General features: G+C 39.1%; 1 protein-coding gene across 1 annotated transcript; it reads left to right on the top strand.

Moving 5' to 3' along the window:
* Positions 1-8,615: 8,615 nt before the first annotated feature.
* Positions 8,616-14,461, top strand: LOC121780542 (transcriptional corepressor LEUNIG-like). Its single transcript, XM_042178126.1, has 19 exons — positions 8,616-8,872; positions 9,106-9,218; positions 9,670-9,767; positions 9,847-9,956; positions 10,130-10,531; positions 10,608-10,696; positions 10,850-10,928; positions 11,011-11,086; positions 11,305-11,354; positions 11,473-11,781; positions 11,889-12,083; positions 12,323-12,565; positions 12,646-12,781; positions 12,883-12,992; positions 13,100-13,249; positions 13,341-13,496; positions 13,582-13,698; positions 13,810-14,016; positions 14,104-14,461. The coding sequence occupies exons 2-19, from the start codon at positions 9,187-9,189 to the stop codon at positions 14,245-14,247; spliced, it is 2,703 nt and encodes a 900-aa protein (XP_042034060.1). The 5' UTR covers positions 8,616-8,872; positions 9,106-9,186; the 3' UTR covers positions 14,248-14,461.
* Positions 14,462-20,666: the final 6,205 nt, after the last annotated feature.

Genomic DNA, 20,666 nt, shown 5'->3' with positions numbered 1-20,666 from the left:
GTTAAACACGCGAGAGGCGCTCGCGTCATTCCCTTCATTGGAATTTTTTTTCGGGTACAAATGGTGGATAAGAGCTCCCATGAGGTACTTTCATGGAATTTCGCCTCTAAACACCATTCAATTGTTTAATTGTTTCTAAGTTCAATTAAACTTTGTTTAGTCGAATATAGCTTCAGTTATATCAAACTAATGTATATTCGATTGAGTAATTTGAATCCTTATTTTTTTAAATTCATGTATTTGTTTGATTATATAATGATCTTTATTGTTATTTTTTAAATAAAATCTTAATTATTATCGCCATTGCATTATCCACACTTAAGTAAATAGTACCGTCGAGAATATCATTGTCGTTGCGACTTTTTTCCTACTAAAAAACGGTGTCAAAATACGTGGCTTGAGAATTACAACTTGTCTCAAACAACGATGTTTCAATTTGAAATTTTAAGGTAAAATTATAAATTCCATGAATAAAAAGTCTTATATAATCAATGCTTAACTAAAAGTAAGTGACAAATTTTTACCTCATATAATTAATCAGTTTATTCTGAAATTATTAAAAGATAAACTGTTAATGTTTTAAGGTCTATTAACATTATTTTTGAACTTATCCCATCACTCATGTTTATTTATGTTTAATAAAATAATTGTAAACTATTACAATATTATACTTTATAGTATTATGTTATTTATAAATGTAAATTTTTACATTTACTTATTATTGTAAGCTCTTTAAATTGAAATAATTAAAACAATTTTTTTCGGCAGTTGGGAAGAGAGAATAGTAAGTATGGGCCCAACTCCCAATACATCTTCTTCCTGCTTCTAGCTACATATCTTCTCCTCAAATTATGACAAGGGTATACAAGTAAAATCAACAATTACTAGACCAGAAATTTTAAGTAAACCGGTTCTTTTTTGCTATTAAACCAGTTTATGGCTGACCATAATGTGGCCACATAGCTTTTCCCTAAAAAATAGGTAAAATAACTTGGATAAAGAGAAAATGTAGGTAAAGTATAAGAGAGAATGGGAAAAGTGTATAAAAGAGAAGAGAAAAGTGGGTAGCATATACTCCATCCGTCCCAAAAGAATACGCACTCTGATATGAATTTTAATACAAAATTGGTGAAGTAAAAGAGCTCAAGGCAGAGAGAAAAAATAATTAAAATATAACTAATGGAGAAGGATCTCACCTTATTAAAGTGAGAACAAATTTCAAAATTTGAAAATAAATATTCTTGTGGGACGAACTAAAAAGGTAATAGTGTATTTTCTTGTGGGACAGAGGAAGTTAAAAAGAGAAATTTTTTCATTTTCATAAATAGGATTATTTTCTATAGACATTCCAAAATAAAAAAAATTAACCTATTTTTCATGAACTGATGTAGTATTTAATTGAGAAATTGTTACAGAAACATTTAAGGGAGAACCTAGTTATATACATGATACGAGCCTCTTCTATTATATTATTTAGTTTAGATATATTAGGGTAGTTTAGAAATATTAGGGATTCACCATATCCTATCATATATCCTAGTATTATAAATAGGCTTAGATTTGTATTATTGGAAATCATCTCGTTCAATAATAAGAATATTGCTTGGCCTATTTTCGTTGCTTCACTATCAAGAAAACCCAGAAGCTGCGCTGCCCGACGAGTAGAACTCGCGCACAGCCCCTTCAGGATTCCGCCGACCCTGTGCTAAGGGCGCCGGACGTTTGTCGATCGGAGTTATCGACGTTAGGAGCAGGAGGCTCTTAACAACTGGTGCTCTCATTGAGAGGTGACCCTCCCACCATCTCGAACCGAAGCGACACCGCTGCCCGACGGAAAACATTCCGCGCACAGCAACGCCTCGATCTGTCATCATGACACACAATCACCATCACCATTTCGTTCACAAGCATACACAGCCGCTGCCCGATTTAGAGTTTCACTATCGCAAGGCGTTGCCACGCGGGTTTAACAGCTTTCAACCGCCCCCCAAACGGGTTCCAGCAGCCTGGAAGGCCGAGGGAGGAGAGCCTTCGCAATTCGGCCACCCACAGCAGCCGCTCGACCAGCCGTACAGGTACAGCTTCTCGACGATTCCTAGAACAGCAGAGACCGCACACGACCAAGAGATTCATGCCAAGCTGGATCATATCCTGGCTGTTTTTGATAAGTGGGAGAACAAGTGGGATGCCACGGATCGTCGTATCGGAAGATCATATGCTCCGCCACGACCTGAGCCAGTTTCCGACCGGGGAGAACATCGAAGTACAAGACAACCATGGCGAGACCCATCGCCGCTCCCGCTCGCAGAGGGACCAACTCCTCCACGACATCCTAACGCGAGGTATCGGGGGCGCTTTCACGACCAACCCCATCCGCGAACCATTGCTAACAATTGGGATCAAGGGGGGTGGGACGATCGCATAGACCACCGTCAGCGACAGGGGCGCCGGACGTTTGTCGATCGGAGTTATCGACGTTAGGAGCAGGAGGCTCTTAACAATACATCTGTCAAGAAAAACGAACGTCTTCTTTATTGTTGAAACGCATCTTGGTAATTAAGATTCAAGACTGATGACGACTTTTTTGGCCCATAGATCTTGATGGCACCCCACACATTTACATTGTGCATCAATATTAGTATTGACTTAAATAATAAATAAATAAGAAGTCGTTGGAATAAGACAATTGTTATCTACTAATTCCGTCCACAAAAAGATGTATACCAAACTATTCCCTTCACCCCAAAAAAAGTTTACCTTTATCAATTTATTCTTCCGTAGAATTAGTCCACTTTTAGTCTTGGTTTTCTAATAAGATGGATCTCATTATTTACTAAAAATAATATAAGCATTTTTTTATTTCTAAATTTCTCCTACTTTGTCCATTTCGTGCGTACAAAAACATGTGTCATTTTCAATAATATATTTTTGGCGATTCATAACAATTATAGTACTCCACTACTATTACCTTTCTTATGATTTCTTGCTCACATACGTACGATGAACACATTTCTGCGTTCAAAACATTATTATCAAGTGTATTAAATAAAATATGTACTGTTCAATTTGCTTAATTCCATACCCAATCCTTACTCTTGTATTTATATCAATTTGGTTAATATATAGGAAAATAGTGGTTATTATATATTTTGATCTGACGTGATTCTGTATTGCCCTCTACTCTAGGTTGATGTCAAACCCCTTAATTTTGCCCTTTCACTGACATCTTTTTACCTCTACTATTACTCCTCATTACTTTTATCTTCATTTCCATTTCAAAATCCTAGTACACGAATTGTTGACTACTAGTGGATTACTTGAAAACTACTGCTATGAATTTTAATGTAGGAATGATATATAAATAGGAAATAGTTAATACTTTTCAAAGTAATAAAGAGAGTAATATTTTATTAGTACCACGTATCCCTATCCCTTAAAAATAAAAATTTTCTAAATTTTATATTTTAGGACATGTATCTCATAATTCATTACACTACTTTCACTATTTTTTCTCTTCGTCTTTCTTACTTTATCAATTTTTCTTTATTTCTCTTACTTTAACAATTCTTCTCTCTTTCTCGTATTTCGAGGTGTGAAACCTCAGTTTTTACTTGATTTAATAGTGCTTACTTAAGAGCATGCGTAACGCCATGGGCCGGGCCGCAAATCGCGAGTCCCGGCCCGTCCCATGCATTACACGGAAGGCCGGCACGGCTCAGGCCCGTCCCGGGGCCGCATTCCCGGCCTGGGGAGCGTCCCGCGTCACGGCCCGGGACGGCGTTGCACGGTGACGGGCCGCAACTGGCGAGTCCCGGCCCAGCGTTACACGGTCCTCGGGCCGGGCCGCAACCAAATTTTTTTTTTATTTTAAATTCGAAAATTTTTCTATAAATACTACTCCATTTTCATACACATTCAACTTCACATTCAACTTCAAATCTCTTCCTAGAATTCGAAAAAATGCCTCCTCGTCAAAGAATATTCGAAGATCAATTGACCCGAGTGTTAGGAGAGGCGGTACCGGCAATCCAAGAAGAAATGAACAACGAAGTTGAACGCTTCCAAGCTGCTATTCAAGCTTGGAACGAACAACGAACCCGGGTACCACGTACCCGGATGTATATTCACCGAGACCGTGAACAAGCTGCCTTGCGGCTTTTCACGGATTATTTCTCTAGAGATCCGCGATGGAGTGATCAGATGTTCCGTCGCCGGTTCCGGATGCGGAGGCCTTCTGTCGGGCAGTCGTCGAAGCATTCAAGGATGCGTACTTGAGAAAGCCAACGACCGACGACGTTAGCAAGTTGGTCGACATGCACGAGCGGGCCCAATGGTTGGCAGCGGTCAAACATCGCCGACACAATGTATGCATGTATCATAATGCATAACATGATCGTTGAGGACGAACAAGATAACGTCACTTTGTGGAGCGACGATCCGCTCGCCAGCACTGGGAGTAACTACGTTGTCACCGAGCCGCCCGTGCAGGGCCTTCCTCACGACATCTGCAATGTCATGGCTCGTTCAGCTGCGATGCGCCAAGAGGAACAACACACTCGCCTCCAAGCCGATCTAATCGAAGAAATTTGGACTCGCAACAACGTTTTCCAGCATTGACGTTATGTTTTTATGTATTTTATTTTCAGTTTGAAAATTTATATGTTGTAATTTTGCAGTATTCGATGAAATTAAATTTTCCGTGTTATAAATTTTCAGTGTTTTTTATTTTACTTTCAAAATAGGTTGGAGTTGTGAATAGTGTCATTTATTAGTTGCGGCCCGGGCCGCAACCTGCAGGGTTACAGCAGTTGGGGCCTGGGCCGCAACTGTAGAAGAATGATGACGTGGAGGGGACTTGGGGCCGGAAATGGGGACGGGGTTACTGATGCCCTAATACTCCATCACCCAATTTATATGTCTACATTAATTGAAGGAGAAATCATTCAAAGATTTCGATTTTGACTGGATAATTAATTTGCAGGAGTAATTATTCTGAATTTTTTTCAGACCTCTATCTTATGGAGTAACTAAATAAATTGTCAGGTTGAGTCCAGCTTACGTATTACTGTCAATATAAATAAACGACTTAAACGTCAGATGTTAATGAAAAATAAATTATATGAATAATTTATATTTGCCCAATAAAATTCTCAATTTTCCGCTAAAAACACACTTAAATCGAGTTAAATTTGGAGGATGGACAAAACTATCTTACCTTATTTTGGGTCCAATTAATTAGATACTCCGTATAAACTTAAATTAAAAAACTGTAGTATAAGAGTCATTTTCTAATATCAAATTTGAAAATAATTGAACAAAAGAACATTTTTAATGTGTACTATATTACTCCCTCCGTCACCCAAATTTTGTCACACTTTGATCGGGCATGAGTTTTAAGAAATGTAATGAAAGTAGTTGAAAAAGTTGGTAGGATGTGAGTTATACTTTTAAAGTATTAGTTTTATAATAAAATGTGAGTGAGAATAAGTTAGTGGAATTTGGGGTCCACAACTAAAAATGGTAAAAACTGAAATGTGACAAATTTTGTGGGACGGATGAAAATGAAAAAATGTGACAAAATTTCAAGGACGGAGGGAGTAATATATAAGTATGTTTACTAGGACACAAATAAGTTGTATAGACTTGAAAGTCACCCAATCTACCAAAAAAGATATAAATACATACAACTTATTATAATAATCTTATTAATGGAATTATTCTCTCTTATAAATTCATGAAAAGTATATACTACGACGAATGATGCTTACTAATCAAGAAAAACAGTAGTTGGGTAGTGTCATGCATGCCGTTTTGCCATGCATGCATTTCTCAGACGACAAATCCCAATTGTATCTCATTGTCTTCTCTCTTCATGTAGGGTTTCTCACCTTCTTCTTCTCCTTCTATTCATGTCCATACACTTTTGTCTTGCCTGTTGTACACAAGGGAACTGTTTACCTAGTTCGTTACAATTTGTAACTATGTATGCCAAGTGTTTTCGCTAAGGGTCAATTTGCTATGATAGATAACTTAAATGACCTAAAATGTGTATTTTTATTATCATATTTTACCTTATCTATCTTTTTTTATCAAACGACCCCCTTAATTCATTTGAATCCTTTTGCGCGTATTGCCCAAATGTAAACCTAGACTACTAAGGGCCGCATGTTTTGTCATCATTAAGTGCGCAGCCCTTTTGGCGTTTTCTGACTGCGCCCATGGCATAGACGGGAACGTCGACTAGCCACCGCGTGTTTGGGGTAGGGCCCACAGGAAGCCAGCTAGGTGGTTGAAGGGAAAATTGGAATTCCTATTGTTGTTATGCATGAATGGTTGGTTTATTTGGGTCCACATTTTGGTGACCTGTTGAAGTTCAGTGGTATGTAGCTTTAGCAACTGCAAATTGTTGACTGCCTCTCAAAGGAGGGATGTGTGCTTCTTTTGTTCCTATGTACATGTGTACCTAATAGTACCTCTGCTGCCTTTTTTACTAGAGAGACAACTCCTAGGATATATAGTCACCTCCTTTTCAAACAATATCTTATTTTATTACTACATTTTACTCTATAATACATAGAGTATCTGATATTTGGAATATTTGATTTCAATTGGAAGATGCTATAGATTGTAGCAAAAAAAGGCGATTCCGTCGCCTTGGCGGCCCCCACACTCCGGCCCGACATCATATGAAGGGGTTCCATCAGGATACGCAGTAGCCCGTTAAGGGGGAGACCTTAACTCACTAGCTGCCAGAAGCCCATCTCCCAAGGCCACACACTTGTGCCTGAGAGATGAAAGCAACTACACGACAGCAGTGGAATTCGAACCCATGCTCATTGCAACAAGATCTGCCCCTCCGTTACCAACTGCGCTATGCCCCTGCAGGCATTGGAAGATGCTATAGAGTTTAGACGGTGGGTGTGACTATGTATGATGAATGACGGACATAGAAAATATCCTCACACAACGGCCATATTTTCTTGGTTTGGTCAAGTCCAATTTGTGCCCATTAATATCTAGGTAGTAGGTACATCCTAATATTGTCTGTTACTCGTGAAATAGGTTCGTGTTTCCATTGGGATTGATATGTTACGTTTCTATAATTATTGCCTAATAGATGTAATTTATAATAGAAAATATTTGTGGGAACCTAAATTTCCACACTATGAGAAAGCAAGTTAGAGCTAAAACTAGAATTGGCAATCCTATTTCCAACAACCAATCTAACTTGGCTCCATAGCATCCACAAACAATATAAGATGTAGTATCATCATGTATGGATCATTCGTTTTATATGTTATAAGTTACATAGATTTCAAACAATATAGGATGCCAAATTGTTGGGAAAATTAGTGTCGAATGCTTGAGATGGGCCAGAGAGAGAAAATTATTGAGCTCAATTGTGTACATTGCATACAAAAAAGAGAGACTTATTTTATATGATTGGGCCCATGCCTTAAGTGGGCCGGACCAAATGTTCAGAAGAACAGAAGCCTCCATTCATAGGTAGATCATGTTTTATTCACTTTTACTTGAATCTGACTATGAAAGTTGAGAAAAGAAATGGATTAACTCAAAGCAGAATAAGAAAATTTGAGATGCCCTCGTCAATAATTTCTGAAAATCATACAAGATATAAAAATGACATGATTAAACAAGTTGAATCTTTTTTAGAACTATTCTTCCAGCCATTCTAAAAGATAATCAAATAACATTGTAATATCGCAATATTAAAGGGTTTAATATGGTTGACATATGGAATGTGAATCATTCGTTATTTCGTTGACATTTAGAAACATTTATAATCCTGCAACTTTGGTTATACACAATTTACAATTTGAATTAAATCCACAAAACCTACTTGTATACACAACATATAATATAGATAGGATGTCATGCCTTCTTAGAGTGAGGATAGACCACTTTTCATTTTGTGCCAAAACAAAGCAACAGGGTCCGTAGGGTGACAAAATCGTGCTGGGTCGTTATTGAGTCAATTAAATAATTAACGACACACCCATTAAGATTTAACCTAATTTTGACTTGTTAATGAAATTCTCAATTCGAACATTAACATCACCTACTACCCCGAAAACGACATGGATCCTTTGATAACACGATTTAATATGAGTTGAGTCGACACACAACGACCTAAACATGATTTACATGATTAAACATGATCTTTACGTGATAAAAACATAATTTAATACCTGATTGAATTGTAGTTTTTAATGGATTACTCAGTCCGAATACAATTCAAGATTATCAAGTTCCTAACATGTTAATCTGATAAGAATACAAGTCCTCAGTTCTATTAATTTCGTGTGTATTCCTGTCGTGTCAAAAATTGGAAGACTTATTATGAATTAAAAGTATACATAAACATCCAAGAAGACAATTAAAATAATGCAAAATTCCCTAAAATTGACGGGGTTAGATAGTAAATAAACGAAAATACAAAGCCCAGAGTTGAAAGCCTGGTCCAAAAGCAAAAGACTGAATCAAATGACATTCTTACCCCGCACCCTCCCCTGGCTCCGGCGCAGTACAGGGTTTTTTCGTCTTTTTCAGAGCATCGTCTCCCCAAACCGGAAATTTGACCAACTGAAAGGTACTTGTGAGTAAATTCCATTCCCAGAGACATTATGATATCTGCAACAGCCCCCATTCAATCCCACCAACAAAGCCCCTCATAAATACAAAACAGAATTTGTTTTTAGTTTCTGCAAAACCAACTCCTACCGCTACTACTGCTTTCTGGAATTTTATTTCCCCCCCACAAAAATAGCGAGATATAAAGGGAGGGAGCCATACGAAAAAGGAGGAAGAGGGTTCTTGTTCTTTTTCAATATTATGTTATGTAGCCTTATAGGTAATAATCCCCTTTTAAGAGATAATCATATTCGCGTATGTGTGCAGCATATGTTTGCGTGTGTGAACTTACTGTTTACTTGTTCAAGATTTCGTTATTGCTGCGTGTTGGTTAGGTTGTATTAGAACTGAGTTTCAATACACCGCAACAACGAAATTGAAGGAAAAGATTGAATTTTTATTTGAATTTGGGGTTTTTTGGAATTGGGGTTTGATGCAATAAATGTGTCTCAGATGGTGAAGGGGTGAGAGATTGAAGGAAAGGTTGTTTCTTGGGGATCTGGCATTTGTATCCCGCTCTACTGGGCTGCAAAAATGTCTCAAACCAACTGGGAAGCTGACAAAATGTAAGTTTTTTCCCCTCACTTTTCACTACCTTTTTTGCCTCAAAGGTGTTCTTTATTTCCTAGTTCATTGTAGTTCTTGCTGTTTTTGTGTTAGATTTTCGATTGTCTGGTTGCTTTGATAGGTCAGTTGAATTTAGCCAGTTGTTTAGTCTTTAAAAGTAGGTATGATCTTGTTTTTGGGTGGGGGCAGCACGAATTTGGATTCCCTTAATAATAAGACTTCTAGTTTGTGTTGTAAGATGAAGATAATGTTTAGTGTTATGTTTTCGGATATAGTTTATGTGGTTTGCCCTCTTTGTTATATAAGTGGTTATTCCTAATTGAGTTCTGACCTATGTTCTTAGTTACAAATTCATAGTTAATGTATATCTTCCCATTCTCTAAAGTTAATGTATGGGTTGAACAAAGGGTGCACACTTTGAAGTTGTTTCTTGACTCTGGTTGTTTTCAGGTTGGATGTCTATATCCACGATTATTTAGTGAAAAGAGATTTGAAGGTTACCGCTCAGGCTTTCCAAACTGAAGGAAAAGTATCATCAGATCCTGTTGGTCTGTACACATCATACCTAATTTAGCTAGTTTCTGTTTTATGTTGGAAGTTCTAATTATTTATATTTGCTTGCTTCAGCTATCGATGCTCCTGGTGGTTTTCTCTTCGAATGGTGGTCTGTCTTTTGGGATATTTTTATTGCCAGGACAAATGAAAAGCATTCCGAAGTTGCTGCATCTTATATCGAGGTTAGCAAACTTGATACAACATTATAAGAAGTTCGTGCTTGATATTTATTGATCAACTCCGCCACCTATTTATTGTTCTAGACTTTTTACGAAGTTCGTGCTTGATATTTGTTATTGCACTAACTCTCTTGTGGTTGAAATCTTATGAGTTTATTTTTTTCCGAGAAAACCAGACTCAGTCGATGAAGGCAAGGGAGCAACAGCAGCAACAGCAGCAGCCGCAGTCACAACACCAACACCAACAACAGCAGCAACTGCAGATGCAGCAGCTTTTGTTGCAGAGGCAAGCTCAACAGCAGCAACAGCAGCAGCAACAGCAACATCAGCAGCAGCAGCAGCAACATCAACAACAACAACAACATCAACAACAGCAGCAACAACATCAGCAGCAGCAGCAGCAGCAGCAACGACGTGAAGGTGGCCACCTCTTGAACGGTTCAGCTAATGGTATTGTTGGGAATGATCCTCTCATGAGGCAAAACACTGGTACTGCAAATGCTTTGGCAACAAAGATGTATGAAGAGAAATTAAAGCTCCCTATTCAGAGGGATTCCTTGGATGATGCAGCCTTAAAGGTACAAGAATTTATTAGGCTCAGGAATAAACCATGATTCTAAAGTCAGTTCCTAACAGTGTGATATTTACTTTCAGCAAAGATTCGCGGATAATGTAGGCCAGCTTTTGGATCCTAACCATGCTTCAATCTTGAAGTCAGCTGCAGCAGCTGGCCAGCCGTCTGGGTATGATATATATGATATTTATTGGTATCTTACTTTTGTTTTCTCTTGTTTGTTCTCGAAATTCTACTATGTAAGTAATTATCTGGAGGTACATGTGCTCTCATGATGTGACTTATTTATGCTTTCTGACCAGCGATGAAATTTATGTTTTAGGCAAATGCTGCACTGTTCTAGTGGTGGGGTATCTCCTCAAGTTCAAGCACGAAGCCAACAATTTCCTGGGTCTACACCAGTCAGTATACTCGTTGCATCCCTGTTTAGAAAATAATTTATTTATATCTTATTTATGTCTTATTCATTTATATATACATCAGGAAATCAAAACTGAAATCAATCCTATTCTCAATCCAAGAGGTGCTGGCCCTGAAGGATCGTTGATTGGAATGCCTGGTATACTCTTATTGTCCATCCTGCTTGCAAGTAATATTTGTTCATGAGGAACTATTTAGTATTTTGGTGAAGAAATATTGTGAATTTCTATTAGTGAACTCATCAAAGACACTAAAAGCAAAATACTGGAGCACAAGCAGAGTCCGTACATGGCTGCTCAATTTGTGCCTTTGTTGTTCTTGTATATGCTACAATTAATACTATTCTGCATGTTTTAGGGTCAAATCAAGGTGGTAACAATTTGACGTTGAAAGGATGGCCTTTAACCGTAAGTACATTATTGTTTTGACACATTGTTAAACATCCCACTGTGCTCCTTGTTAAACAAATTATCGTATGCTGAATATCTATCCTTCTCTTCTAATGCTCTATTTGTTCCTTGACAGGGTCTCGATCAGCTTCGTTCTGGTCTTCTCCAGCAGCCAAAGTCATTTATGCCGGGTCCTCAACCCTTTCATCAACTACAGATGCCAACGCCCCAGCAGCAGCTTATGCTGGCACAGCAGAATCTGACTTCCCCATCTGCCAATGATGTTGAGAGCAGAAGGCTGAGGATGCTTCTCAATAACCGAAGTGTATCTATGGGGAAAGATGGGGTCTCTAATTCAGTCGGGGATGTAATTCCTAATATTGGATCCCCAATGCAAGCTGGTGGCCCGGGATTGCCTCGTGCAGACCCAGAGATTTTGATGAAGGTATCTTTTGCTCCTTTCTAGCTGTTTCTTACGTTAATTAAAGTGGGTAAGTTCTGCAACCGGTTTCCTTGATTATTTATGACGTTTTTGCTTGATTTGTTATATAGATGAAGATTGCACAAATGCATCAACAGCAGCAGCAAAGCAATAACCCAACGCTACAGCAGCAACATCCACAGCACAGTCTCTCGGGTCAGCAGCCTCAGAGTTCTAATCACAATCTCCAGCAAGACAAAATTATGGGTGCTGGCAGTGTTACGGGTGATGCTAGCATGTCGAATTCCTTCAGAGGAAATGATCAGGTTTATCATTATATACATTACTCACAAATTTCTTATAGATTAGATACCAGCCCTTGCTTTATAAACTTTGATTTCAAATAACTTTAGTCAACAGAATAGTAGTTTCTTCTGCATCTATCTACGATCTTTCAATAGCCTGAATGTAGAGCTTAATAAGTGCATATTATGTAAGTTGCTTTAGTTAAATAAACTGAAATTCTGATTTGATTCCTAATATGGTTTCATGCATTCATTTCAAGGCTTCTAAAAACCAGACCGGAAGAAAACGAAAGCAACCTGCATCTTCTGGCCCTGCTAATAGCTCAGGAACTGCAAACACAGCTGGTCCTTCTCCCAGTTCAGCTCCATCGACGCCCTCAACACATACGCCTGGGGATGTCATGTCTATGCCTAATATGCCACACAGTGGCAGTTCTTCGAAGCCTCTGATGATGTTTGGATCTGATAACACGAACACCCTTACCTCACCATCTAACCAGCTGGTGGGAACAGTAACCGTATCTTACCTTTTGTGAATAGAGTCCTGTCCATTCCTTAAGCTTCTCGTTTACTTGTTTGACAGTGGGACGATAAAGATCTTGCACAAGCTGACATGGATCAGTTTGTGGATGATGTTGAAGACAATGTAGAGTCTTTTTTATCCCATGATGATGCTGACCCCCGAGATGCAGTTGGCCGTATGGATGTTGTTAGAAAAGGTAAGGTTAAGGTTTCAATTGCATTTTCTATAAAGAATCTCATTAAGGAATAAAGATTGGGAGATATTCTTCCCTTACGATATCGATATTAATGTGTTCAGGGTTTACATTTGCGGAGCTCAATTCCGTTCGTGCTAGTTCAAATAAAGTCGTTTGTTGCCACTTCTCGTCAGACGGGAAGTTACTTGCCAGTGGTGGTCATGATAAAAAGGTGTTTGACGTACATAACACAATTAATAAAATTGGTTGTTCCCGGCAATGCAGTTATCATTGTTTCTGTCATTCACTGTGATAACAACTTTACAATAATTTATGCAGGCTGTTTTATGGTTCACTGACTCTTTGAAGCCTAAAACTACACTTGAGGAGCACACGTCGCTTATAACCGATGTCCGTTTCAGCACTAGCATGGCTCGCCTTGCCACATCATCATTTGACAAGACTGTCCGAGTTTGGGATGTGGAAAATGTTAGTTGATGAATACACTCTCTATGGAATTGCAACTGCTATTCTCCTTTTAATAATCAAGACTTCTGTAATGCTAATCTTCGTATTGCAGCCTTCATATTCTCTTCGGACCTTCACTGGGCATTCTTCTGGCGTGATGTCGTTGGACTTCCACCCAAACAAAGAAGATCTCATATGTTCCTGCGATGGTGATGGTGAAATAAGATACTGGAGCATAAACAATGGTAGCTGCGCAAGAGTTTTCAAGGTATCATATCTCGGTCTTCACTTTACAGTCATGTCTTTTGTCAATGCGACGAAATTTCTTGACCTTCCTTGCCTGGTTGGATTAGGGTGGAACTTCCCAAGTGAGATTCCAACCCCGACTTGGACGTTATCTTGCAGCAGCTGCTGAAAATGTCGTGTCAATACTGGATGCAGAGACGCAGGCGTGCCGGCATTCCTTAAAGGTAAACCAGTCAATCTCTCACCATTGATTCGGATCAGTAGCTCGTGTCGGAAATTCCTTGTATATACGTCATTTCCACCTTCTTTGTAACCTTTGATCTGGTGTGGTATAGGGCCACACGAAACCTATCCATTCCGTCAACTGGGACCCTTCGGGAGAACTCCTGGCATCCGTGAGCGAGGATTCAGTTAGGGTGTGGACGCTGAGACCCGGGAACGAAGGGGAGTGTGTGCACGAGCTCAGCTGCAACGGAAACAAGTTCCACTCATGTGTTTTCCACCCTACTTACTCCTCGTTGCTAGTTATCGGTTGTTATCAGGTAACTAACTAACCCGACTTTCTTGAAAAAAGTCGTGTAGTTATGAATTGTTTCGTCGTTATTGACCCGAGCTGCGTGATGTAACAGTCTCTAGAGCTGTGGAACATGACGGAAAACAAGACGATGACCCTCTCCGCGCATGACGGGCTGATCGCGTCGCTGGCTGTGTCCACGGTGGCGGGCGTCGTTGCATCCGCCAGCCACGACAAGATCGTAAAGCTGTGGAAATGATGTCGTCTCAGAATTACATAGCTGTTTAACCTCAATCGATGTTTTTTTTGTCAGATTTTGTAATTTTATTTTCTTGATAGGTTTCTATGGTGAAACAGAGTTGGTAGATTTAGAAACTAACTGTTAATCTGTTATGTTGCTTCAGCTACTCAGTAACTTGACTCTATTCAATTACTACTTGAGAGTGCATCAAATTTATACTGGATTTTCTTTATTACTAGTATATATTTAAAATACATTATACTGGAAAAAAGAAAATAACAGAATTTAACAATCAATTGAGGCTATAATAGTACTACAACATAGTATAATAATTAGAGTGTGATGAGTACCTTGAAAAGATTGAAAGAGAAAAATCCAATTGAAACAGACAGATAACTTGAGAAAGAAAGCTATATAGAAGAGAATGATTGCAGATGATTATAAAGGAGAAATACTTGTATCTTCCAAGATCCTGGATTGATGGAAAACAAACCTAGAATATTTACCAAACTTTTCATGTTTTTAGGAATGATATTATTTTTCTTATTTCTTATCAAAAAGAAATTTAATAATTGGGATCAGATTACTTTTACTATTTCATTATAGTTAAATCAAACACAGAATATTTAATAATTGAGGGTTAAAATGAACAAGTCAATAATAAGAATATTTTTAATTTTCAACGGTTAAGTACTTTATAAATAAACTTCTAAGTTCTAAACCTAATGATCTAATCAAACTTACATTTTATGTAGAATAGATAAATTATAATACCACTAAGTTACAAACTTACAATTTACAAGAAAATAAAAGATAAAAATGGCTTGAGTTCAACTTAGTTTTGAAAGTAATTAAGATGCATACGTCTTCTCAGTTACATTGAGGAATCAAAGTCACCAAAAGTCTATGTGAATTTCTTATAGACTTATTATTGTATTCGGCGACAATACAAAAAAGAGAATAAATTGAAAATATTTGAGCTCAATGTATACAACTAAAATATCATTATCCATTCGTCTCCCATTCTATTTCGAAAATCTATCTTAATAAGTTTCATTAAAGAAAATATTCTCTCGACAGAAGTTGCAACTAGGAGGATTAATGTCAACTCATTCAAACGATACACCTGGGGCTGGAGAAAAGCTTTATCTTTTTTAGTAGGAACCAAAATCCATGCTAGATTTCTCAAATCTTAATTGTTGGAGAACCCAACTTTATCAACTATATCACCAATGTAAGTTTTGAGTTGATGACGGAGAGTCATACATTTTATAAACGAAAAATCATCCAGATAAACTTTTGCAAAACGAACCAACTTGTCAATATTGAAGCTAGCAAAGAGTTTTTGGACTAAGGCAATTCGTGCAAGTAAACAATTATGTATTTACTTATGAGAAAGGATTCTCCATTCTTGAGTATTTAAATCAAGAACCTAACAATAAAAGTATACTGTATATGAATATAACATTTAACGGATAATAAATTGTAATCATAAATGAAATAAAATGTAAATCTTACAATAAATCTCCACTTTGTAATGATGGTAATATTATTAAGGCGTCAGTCCCGCTTCACACGCACACGAGAGTCGACGGTATCACATTCCACACAAAACTCTTCGACTTGTCCCAAGAATTGATTCCACCCTGTTGGGTCGTGATGCCTCCGATCTCACACTCACTCAATACGAGAAAATAAAGCACACAACGATGTAACGTGGTTTGGTGATAAACCACCTACGTCCACGGAGAAGATGACCGGAATCTTATTGATGAACAACTCTCAAATACAATGAACTCACACGCACAATTCAATCACTCCAAACTAATCGCAAGCTAGAGCAATAATCTCCTAATTGTGTATGTGTATTGTGTAATCTCCCTCTACTTTACAATTGAACACCTATCGAGCTATATATGTGAGATAAAGAAGAAAACAACTTAACTAACTTCATTTCCCAAAGTTAGTTATAACCGCCAATTTCCAACGGCTAGTTCCAGCTCCAAAAAACCGAGCTTCCTCTGCTTCCTTTCTTGATCCCTTCCTTGAGCTTCAACGGCTCTATCACTCGATCAAATCTCCACCTTGTTGTGAAAGCTGAGTTATGCAAGAATGATAGTTTGATGATACAAGAATGATAGTTTGATTATGCAAGAATGATAGTTTGCATGGACACACATTCACAAATCTCCACCTTGTCCTTGCAAAGCTCCATCAATATCTAGATTCCCTTCTCAATCCTTGTTACAAGTCTCAACACTCCACAATCTCAACCAACTTCAAACAATGTTTGAACTTCGAAGTTGGCAGAGATTTTGTCAACATATCTGATGCATTCTCCTCAGTAGGAACCTTCACCACATTGATCTTCCCACTTTGAATCTCATCCCTGATAAAGTGTCTCCTCACATCAATATGCTTCGACCTCTCATGAAACATTTGGTGTTTGGCTAGGCAAATCGCAGAATTGCTGTCACAGTTTATCTTTACTGCCCCTAGCTTCATTCCCAGATCTTCCAAGATTCCTTGCAACCATTTCCCTTCCTTTGCAGCCTCTGTCAGAGCAATATATTCAGCCTCGGTTGTGGATAAAGCAACCACTGGCTGTAGGTTGGATTTCCAACTGACTGCTGTGCCAAATAAGGTGAAAATGTAGCCACTTTGTGATTTTATGTTATCCAAGTTGGCTGCATAATCCGAATCACAATACCCTTCAAGGACTTCATTCTTTTCAGACCATGCTTCACCACCAAACCTTAAACCAGTCACAACAGATCCCCTCAGATACTTCAAGATCCATTTCAGAGCAGCCCAATGCTCTCTACCCGGATCAGCCATGTATCTACTAGCCACACTTATGGCATGAGCAACATCCGGTCTTGTACATATCATCAAGTACATTACACTTCCTATTATATTTGCATAGGGTATCATGCTCATCTCCTTCCTGATTTCATCTGTCCTTGGCACTTGCTCTCTGCTCAACTTGAAATGGCCCGCTAATGGAGTAGAGACTGATCTTGCATTCATCACCTGATATTTTTTCATCACCTTTTTTATGTATTCAGCTTGAACCAACCTCAGTTCCTTCTTCTTCCTGTTCCTGACAATATCCATGCCTAGGATTCTCTTTGCCTCTCCAAGATCCTTCATCTCAAACTTTTGCTTGAGCTCTTCTTTTACAATCTGCAGTTCACTTAAGCTTGATCCTTCCAGTAGAATGTCATCTACATATAGCAGTAGATAGGCAACTATCAGATCTCCACTTCTCTTGATATATACACAGCTATCAAAGCTAGATCTCTCAAATGCCATCAACTCCATCTGCTTATGGAACTTCTTGTTCCACTGCCGGCTGCTTTGCTTGAGCCCATATAGGCTTTTCTTCAGTAGGCAAACTTTCTTCTCTTCTCCATTCTTCTCAAAACTCTTAGGCTGCATCATATAGATCGTTTCCTCTAGATCCCCATGTAAAAATGCTGTCTTCACATCAAGTTGATGCAGCTCCCAGTTGAAATGGGCAGTCATGGCTAACAAAATCCGAATAGAAGTGTGTTTAACTACTGGAGAAAACACCTCTGTGTAGTCAATGCCTTCCACCTGTGTGAATCCCCTAGCTACCAACCTTGCTTTGAAACGTATGCTTTCCACTTCCCCCACCTCTACCTTCTTCTTGAATAGCCATTTGCAACTAATAAGCTTTTGAGTCCCTGGATCAGTCACTAAAACCCAAGTCCCATTTTTTAGTAGGGACTCTATTTCTTCCTCCATAGCCTTGATCCACTTCTGACTTTCTTTGCAACTCATGGCCTCGTCATAGGTTGAGGGTTCTGAGAACATGAGCACCTCTGCCACACACAAAGCAAAGAAACTCATATCATAGTCTGAGAATCTGCTAGGTAGGCCTGCATTTCTTCTGGGATTCCTTCTGGCCCTTTGACTTGCAGCAGCCTGCTGTACTGGTGACTCCTGATCACTTATATTCTGAGTTGGTTGAGAGATGGTTGCTCCACCTTCTTCTTGGTTTTCTGTGGACTCAGAATTCTCATCATCATCTGATTTTTCAGATTCTCTATCAAGCTCAAAATTCTGCATGCTTGCACTGCTGATGTCATCAGAGACTTCTTTCCTTTTCTTGAATGGCATCTCTTCTTCTTTGAATATCACATCTCTGCTCACAATGATATTCTGACCTACTCCATCTAGGTTCCATAATCTGTACCCCTTTACTCCATCTTGATACCCCAGCAATGCACATTTCTTTGCCCTTGGTTCCAATTTGTTTTGCTTAATATGTGCATAAGCAGCACACCCAAATATCTTCAGAGCAGAATAATCACCAAGGCTTCCATACCATCTCTGATCTGGGGTTTCATTCGATATAGCTGAAGATGGGCACATATTGATCAGATCAACTGCAGTAGAAACAGCCTCTGCCCAGAATCTCTTTGGCATTCCAGAATAGAATAGCATGCACCTCACCCTTTCTAGCAATGTCCTATTCATTCTTTCTGCCAACCCGTTTTGTTGAGGGTTTCTTGGCACGGTCCTATGCCTTCTTATCCCTTTCACTTTACAGAAACTATCAACTCAGCAGACAGAAACTCCATGCCATTATCAGTCCTCAGATATTTAAGCACTGAGCCTTTCTCATTCTCATATCTAGCATGCCATTCCCTAAACTTCTCAGAAGCTTGAGACTTCTCCTTCAGAATGCAAATCCACACCTTTCTAGAGTAATCATCTATGATGGAGATGAAATACTTACCTCCACCTATGGATTCGGTTGGGGATGGCACCCACAGGTCACTGTGGGCATACACAAATGGGGCTGATGAAGTGGGTTTCCCACCAGAAAATGGCAGCTTCTTTGCCTTTCCAAGAATACAAGATTCACATTTCTTTAATCTGTCTGAGGCACCTAACTTCATCACTTCTCGTTTAGCCAGTTCTCTGATGTCTTTCTCACCCACATGTCCAAGCCTAGCATGCCATAGATATAGGTCTTCTGTCTGAGCCACATTCACAGCATCAACCATAGTTTCACCCAGCAAATAATACAGGCTATTCTTTCTTTGAGCCTCCAATACAGTTCTGGAGCCCTTTATTACTCTGAGGATCCCATTACCAGAATCAAACTTGTATCCCTTTGATTCCAACATTCCAAGAGAGATGAGATTTCTCTTGATTTGAGGTATGAACCTGACCTCTGTGAGAGTCTTCACACTCCCATCCCTCACCCTCAATATGATATTCCCAATTCCCTTGACATTACATATTTGATCATTACCTAGCATCACTGAACCTTCCCAAGCTGATAATTCTTGAAACCAAGACTTGTGGGAACAAATGTGGAAGGAGCAGCCAGAGTCCATGATCCAGCACTCCTCAATCTTGGCTCCCGAGTGTATATTCAAAGCCTCATTATTTTCCACTTCTTGAGCCAAATCAGCAGTCGCTGCATTCCCAGCCTTTTCTTGTTCTTGTTTTTTCTTCCAAGCAAAACAATGCTTCTTCAAATGGCCCGGTTTCTTGCAGTAGTGACAGCTTCTTTTCTCCTTCCATCCCCCACCTTCTTCCTTTTTCTGGAACTTCCTTTTGGAGCCCTTCTTGATCTGATTATTCTTCAAGTACAGGCTCTCAGCCACTGGGTCAGATTGCTTAATGTCAGCCATCTGCGATTCTTTCAGCTTTAATGCAGAGTGTATTTCCTCATAGGTAACTTTAGCCTCTCTCCCAAGAAGCACTGCATCCTTGAAGTGCTCATAACTCTTGGGCAGGGAATTGAGCAACATTAAGGACTTATCTTCATCCTTAATCACCTCATCAATGTTTTCGAGATCATCTATGCATTTCCCAAACTCCTCAAGCTGTTCAGTAATGCTCTTTCCATCTGAAAACTTGAAGGCAAGAAGCTTCTGCTTCAAATGTAGCCGATTCGCTAGAGACTTAGTCATATACAATGACTCAAGTTTTGTCCAAACCCCTGCAGCCGTCTCTTCTTTGGATACTTCCCTCAGCACCCTGTCTGTAAGATTTAAGATCAGGGTGCTATAGGCCTTGTATTGCATGTCTTGAAGTCTCCTCTTCTCCTTTTCATCGGCCTCAGGTTTTTCTTTGGCATCATTGCCATCTTTCAAGACATCCCATAGACCTTGCTGCATCAAGATAGCCTTCATCTTCAACCTCCATAGCCCAAAGTCGTTTCTGCCGGTGAACTTCTCCACCTCGAACTTGGCCGTGGACATTTCTCGAACAAATGGTGGGCAATCGCCAAGATCAGCTCAAATAACAAATCTCCCGGACTTCTACTCGCCCAGAAAACCAACCAAGAAAACGTCTTCAACGTTTCCCACAGACGGCGCCACTTGTTGGGTCGTGATGCCTCCGATCTCACACTCACTCAATACGAGAAAATAAAGCACACAACGATGTAA

This window comes from Salvia splendens, chromosome 20, assembly GCF_004379255.2.
Source record: "Salvia splendens isolate huo1 chromosome 20, SspV2, whole genome shotgun sequence".
Classification (NCBI taxonomy): domain Eukaryota; kingdom Viridiplantae; phylum Streptophyta; class Magnoliopsida; order Lamiales; family Lamiaceae; genus Salvia; species Salvia splendens.
This window is presented reverse-complemented; position numbering and strand designations above follow the sequence as displayed.

Coding starts and splice junctions, on each gene's coding strand:
- LOC121780542 (XM_042178126.1), top strand. CDS start 9,187: ATGTCTCAAACCAACTGGGAAGCTGACAAAAT. Junction 10,697..10,849: donor GCAGCTGGCCAGCCGTCTGG/GTATGATATATA, acceptor TTTATGTTTTAG/GCAAATGCTGCACTGTTCTA. Junction 13,250..13,340: donor GAGTTTGGGATGTGGAAAAT/GTTAGTTGATGA, acceptor TTCGTATTGCAG/CCTTCATATTCTCTTCGGAC.